This window comes from Falco naumanni, chromosome 1, assembly GCF_017639655.2.
Source record: "Falco naumanni isolate bFalNau1 chromosome 1, bFalNau1.pat, whole genome shotgun sequence".
Classification (NCBI taxonomy): Eukaryota; Metazoa; Chordata; class Aves; order Falconiformes; family Falconidae; genus Falco; species Falco naumanni.
In genome coordinates, this window is record NC_054054.1 from 83,725,850 (window position 1) to 83,731,522 (window position 5,673).

The window sequence follows — 5,673 nt, forward strand, 5'->3', positions numbered from 1 at the left end:
GGGAGGGAAAGGGGAAAAGAAGGAAAAACAGAAAGACAGAGAAACAAATGGGGCTTTTTCTAATCTGTGCTGATCAAGGAAAACCTGTAGGGGTCCTTAAGGAGGTTTCAAGGCGTTCCGAGTGAGTGGAAAGTAATCACCGTGTCAGCTTCACCTTTCTCATGCAAAGTAGATGTCGTATGCGAGGCGGATCCTGCACAGGTTTTGTGGTGGGTTTTTCTATTTATTATTATTTTATCCTTGGACTCAACCACCCCCTAAAAACCCCAGCTGCTCCAGCCCCAGGAGTTCCTGCTAACGCGGGAGGAGGGAGCAGGCACACAGACAACATACACACGAGCCAGCCCTGCTCTGCAAAGCGTTGAAGAGCCGACCTATTGCAAACCCAGACCAGAGGGCGGCGAGAAGGGGGTGGGGGGATTTTCAGGCCCCCCTCTTCAATGACTTAGATATTTCCTCCTCCTTCTCCTCCTCCTCCTCCTTTATTCTGCACTTGGATAAACCAATCCCCACCTCTCGGCAAGAAAGTACGGAGCTGTGACCCGTTCTAGGGCGAGGAAAATCCCTGGAGAAACCCGCTGCACCAAAAAGCCGCCCGGGACGTGCGCAAGTTGAGGCGGTGATCGCTCGGATCTGCCTAGACCCAAACCATTCCGGCATCGCTCTGCCCGTGCTCCGAGGAGGCAGCAGCGGGGAAGAGGAAGAGGAGGAGGAAGGGCTGTGGAAAGACGGATCGCAAAAGTGGAAGCCCGGGGAAAAGAAAGTTGCCGGGCTCCCCGCAGTAAGTTTTGCGCATCAGTGGACTGGGGGTACTTTCCCTTTCCCTGGCTGTTGGCGAAGTTGCCTGCCCACCGCCCGGCGGGGCCGGCGCCCAGCAGCGCGGGGCGCTGAGCGGGGCGGGCGCTGCCCGCGGCCCGGGCGATGCCGGCCCCTGTGCCGGTCGGCCCCCGCTGCCGAGCTCCCTCGCGAAGGTCGGGGGCGATGCCGGCCCGGGCAGGAGCCGTGCGGCCACTGAAGTGAGCCCGCCTCCCCCATCGCTCCCCGCCCTGCACGCCCCCAGCGCCAGGCGCCTGCGGGAGCCGGCCGCGCTCCGGCCGCACGCCGGGCTGCCTGCGCCGCTGCGGCCACCGGCATGGGGCCGACGGCGAGGAACGTCGCTCGGGCGCTCCTGGTGCTCTGCTGGCTGCCCTGCTTCTGCACAGGGATCAGCTCCATAGACACTGACCGCCCCGGTGACGGGAGGTGCCAGCCGATAGAAATCCCCATGTGCAAGGATATAGGGTACAACATGACGAGGATGCCTAACCTGATGGGACATGAAAACCAAAGGGAAGCTGCCATTCAGCTGCACGAGTTTGCCCCCTTGGTGGAGTATGGTTGCCACAGCCATCTGAAATTTTTCCTGTGCTCCCTCTATGCCCCTATGTGCACTGAGCAGGTTTCTACACCAATCCCAGCCTGCAGGGTTATGTGTGAGCAGGCGAGGCTGAAATGCTCTCCTATTATGGAGCAGTTCAATTTTAAATGGCCAGAATCCTTAGACTGCAGCAAACTGCCCAACAAGAACGACCCCAATTACCTGTGCATGGAAGCCCCCAACAACGGGTCAGATGAGCCACCCAGAGGATCCAGCATGCTGCCACCCATGTTTCGTCCACAGAGGCCCAGCAGTGGCCACGATCTGCAGCAGCATAAGGACAGCCTCAGCAGAACCTCCTGTGAAAATCCTGGCAAGTTCCACCATGTGGAAAAGAGTGCTTCCTGTGCGCCGCTCTGCACTCCAGGGGTTGATGTTTACTGGGGCAAGGATGACAAACAGTTTGCTGTCATTTGGATTGCCATCTGGTCCATTCTGTGCTTCTTCTCCAGTGCTTTTACTGTACTCACTTTTCTGATAGATCCTCAGCGTTTCAAGTACCCTGAGAGGCCCATTATCTTTCTCTCAATGTGCTACTGTGTCTACTCAGTGGGGTACATTATTCGCCTCTTTTCAGGTGCCGAAAGTATTGCCTGTGACAGGGACAGCGGCCAGCTCTATGTCATCCAGGAAGGACTGGAGAGCACTGGCTGCACCATTGTGTTCCTGGTTCTGTATTACTTTGGTATGGCAAGTTCCCTGTGGTGGGTAATCTTGACTTTGACTTGGTTTCTAGCAGCTGGGAAAAAATGGGGGCATGAAGCAATTGAAGCAAACAGTAGCTACTTTCATTTGGCAGCATGGGCCATCCCGGCTGTGAAGACCATAATGATCCTAGTTATGAGAAGGGTGGCTGGAGATGAGCTGACAGGGTTGTGCTATGTCGGAAGCATGGATGTGAATGCCTTGACCGGGTTTGTACTCATTCCTTTGGCTTGTTACCTAATCATTGGCACTTCTTTTATTCTTTCTGGTTTTGTGGCCCTTTTTCATATCAGGAGGGTGATGAAAACAGGTGGAGAAAATACTGACAAGTTGGAGAAACTTATGGTCAGGATTGGTGTCTTCTCGGTCTTGTATACAGTGCCTGCAACTTGTGTGATAGCTTGCTATTTTTATGAAAGACTTAATATGGATTATTGGAAAATTGTGGCAACTCAACAGAAATGCAAGATGAACAATCAGACGAAAAATTTAGACTGCATGATGAATAACTCTATTCCAGCAGTAGAAATTTTTATGGTCAAAATCTTCATGTTACTAGTTGTGGGCATTACTAGCGGTATGTGGATCTGGACTTCCAAGACTCTTCAGTCCTGGCAAAATGTTTGTAGTCGAAGATTAAAGAAGAGAAGTAGGAGGAAACCTGCAAGTGTTATTACAAGTAGCGGAATCTACAAAAAACCTCAACATCCACAGAAAACTCACCTTGCAAAATATGAATCGACATTACAGCCACCCACTTGTGTGTGACCAAGTTTTACAAAATACTGTATCTCACCTTGCAGACTTACAGATGCCCACAGTAGCAGTCAGAAATTAAAAAATAAATGGTGCTTTTTTTGTCAGAACAGTTTAATATCTCAAGGCAAAAAACGTGTCACGCTGAATTCAGGACCTGGTGGAAAAAACTGAAGGTAAATGTAATTACGGAAAGGTTTTCAGTGGAAGATATATTGTGAATTAAAACAGCCTTTTCTCTTACTTACTTGTAGTTAAGTACTTAATCCAGCCCTCAGATTTATTTAAAACAAAAAACCAAAAACCACCACCACCCTGTTTAACTGTTTCATGTAGCTGAGCTGGATTTCCTACAGGTTTCTGAGTAACAAGGTATAGTCAAGTTTTATGGAGCAATGATTTGATTTTAAAAGTGCTCAAGTGAACATTGTCTCTTTAGGGAAACTTAAAGTCCCAAAGAGGCCTGTCCTCAGTAAGTATGCTATCTGTGAAAGCCACTTCCGTGCTAACTTTAAAAAAAAAAAAAAAAAAAAAAGGAGAGAGAGAAACCCTTTACAACTCATATCAGCCTAGTGGGTTATGAGTGCCTAAAAATAGGTTCAATAATGCTCACCAATATTCTTTCACTAAAAGAGAAACTTCCTGCACCAGACACAAATTTTGTGAATAAGAATAATGTGCAATACATTTTTTTTCTTACCATGACATGAAAAGAGAAACAAGTATTTTGCTGTACATAAAGACAACAAAAGAAATCTTTTAACAAAAGAACTAAGAGGTCTAGTCCTCAGAAACCCTTTAGTGTTACATTTTGTGGCTTTTTAATGGAAATCAAGCCAATGTTATACACGTTTGGACTGATTTGTGCAAAAAAAAAAGGGGGAGAATCAATTCAAAGAGACCCAAAGGGCTTATTGACTCTTTCTATTGTTAAACAAATTCTCACTATGAATAGATCAAGAAGCACTAGATTCTGCAAAGGAAAGCTTTGTATAGAGTGATGCTCTTTACTGTGCTGGCCGAGCACAGTTTTGTGCTGTATATGTTTGTAATATACAATTATTTTTCATGCTCCACTATTTTATTAAAAATAAAATATGTTCTTTAGTTTGATAATTTTATGTGTTCTAAACTTTCTCTGATGTGCTTTGTGGTTAATAAACTTGTTTTCTCAACTATTTGATAAAAGCACACTTTGAATAAAATAGTTGTTACACTTGCCTGCAGGTATAAGCAGATATAACAATAATTTCGTCAAAAATTTGCAAGTTTGAATTAATAGATTAGAATTGAATTGATTTGAAGTTTTAATTAAATAGATTTTGAAGTTACATCTTTCTGTGAGCCTCTGCAACAGAAAACTGAATGGGAGAAAGCTTTAGTAATGTAAAAAAGCTGCAGTGATGTAGAGTAGTACCATGTTTACAAAGCACTGAGATTACAACAACGATCCTTGGTTAACACCCCTTTAAAATTTGCATAGGGTATGTTCAGCATGTTGAATATAGCTGGCTCACTGCAGCACAGTTTGAATACAATTCGGTCTCTTCAGGGATTTTTTTTTCCCTTCTAACACTACTGGAAATACCGCTATTATTTGGGAAAAAAACTTCGGGAAGATCAGGCGAAAGATGAAGGGAAATATAAATACAGTATTTGAATACCACTTCAGAAAAGATACCTGATAAAGTTGAAATATTAAATATATTTTCAGAGAAAAGTTTTTAGTGGAGCATGATTTTGTATGAACCTGAAGTTTTCCATGCAGTTGACTAACTGGCTGTGTGATCACATGGTGAGATAGTGATATAACCTCACTTTCTCACACAGGCTGTTCTAGAAAATGCCTTATCAGGTATGTCATCATAGAAAGAAGAAAGGTCTTAATGGATTTCGGTAGAGTGAGGATCCCTGTGACAGTCGGTCATCTTGTGGCTAGGAACTTTATAACAAAAGGATCTTTTTTAGAGTTCTTCAATTTTTTCATTTTTTGTCTTGTACTCTTTTTTACATGTTTCTAGCAACGACTAGGCAGCTGAATGACAAAAATTACGTTGCAGGTTTTAATAATCTTTGTGTCTAAAATGCAAAGGAGCTTTCAATATGAAATTTCTCTTTTGGGGGAAGAGGAGATAAGTTTTTCCTTCTTTGTGCCTATGTGACACTGTTTGATAACACGGCTTTCAGATGCCCTGGAAGTTAATCCTGTCAGAGCACACCCTACTGGTGCCCACGTAGAACATTGCACTAAACAAATCCACTTCTGAAACCACTGAACTAATGCCTTTGCATCAGTGTGTGTTCTAGTTAAGATCAATTAAATTAGATCATAAGAAATACAAAGTTTTAAAATAACCTCTGTATTGCAGATTGCTACAGGAGTCCTTCAAATATGTATTTTGTTGTTATGCGTGCCACCTTGCCAGTAATGTATCTGCTTCACACAGAATTAATCTCTGACATAAAGGTTAGTGATGGTTTTACTAGTGACAGGCTTGTTTAGAGAATGGTTTCAGGCTTCACTCTAAAATACACTAGCTCTTGAAATAAACATGTCACAATTTTTGTAGACTATAGAGGATTATTTGCTTTCATTGTTGATCATGTATTTTTACAGTCTGCTGCTAGGATTCTGGAAGAGAGGGGAAAAAAAAAAAGAAAAAAAAAAAGAAGAAAGGTCTTGAGCAGTGGCTGAATTCCTGCTGCCATTCTGAGTTTAATCAGTTGTCAGCTTAGGCCCTTCATTGTCACCAGAGCAGAACTGCAAGTTCTTCTGGGTACATCATGTTACAGAT

At 44.2% G+C, this 5,673-nt stretch overlaps 1 protein-coding gene across 1 annotated transcript; it reads left to right on the plus strand.

The window, feature by feature from the left end:
• The first annotated feature begins 1,127 nt into the window (after nt 1–1,127).
• On the plus strand, nt 1,128–3,975 carry FZD10 (frizzled class receptor 10). Its single transcript, XM_040582404.1, has one exon. It carries the CDS (start codon nt 1,133–1,135, stop codon nt 2,888–2,890), a length of 1,758 nt encoding a protein of 585 aa, XP_040438338.1. The 5' UTR covers nt 1,128–1,132; the 3' UTR covers nt 2,891–3,975.
• The last annotated feature ends 1,698 nt before the right edge of the window (nt 3,976–5,673 follow it).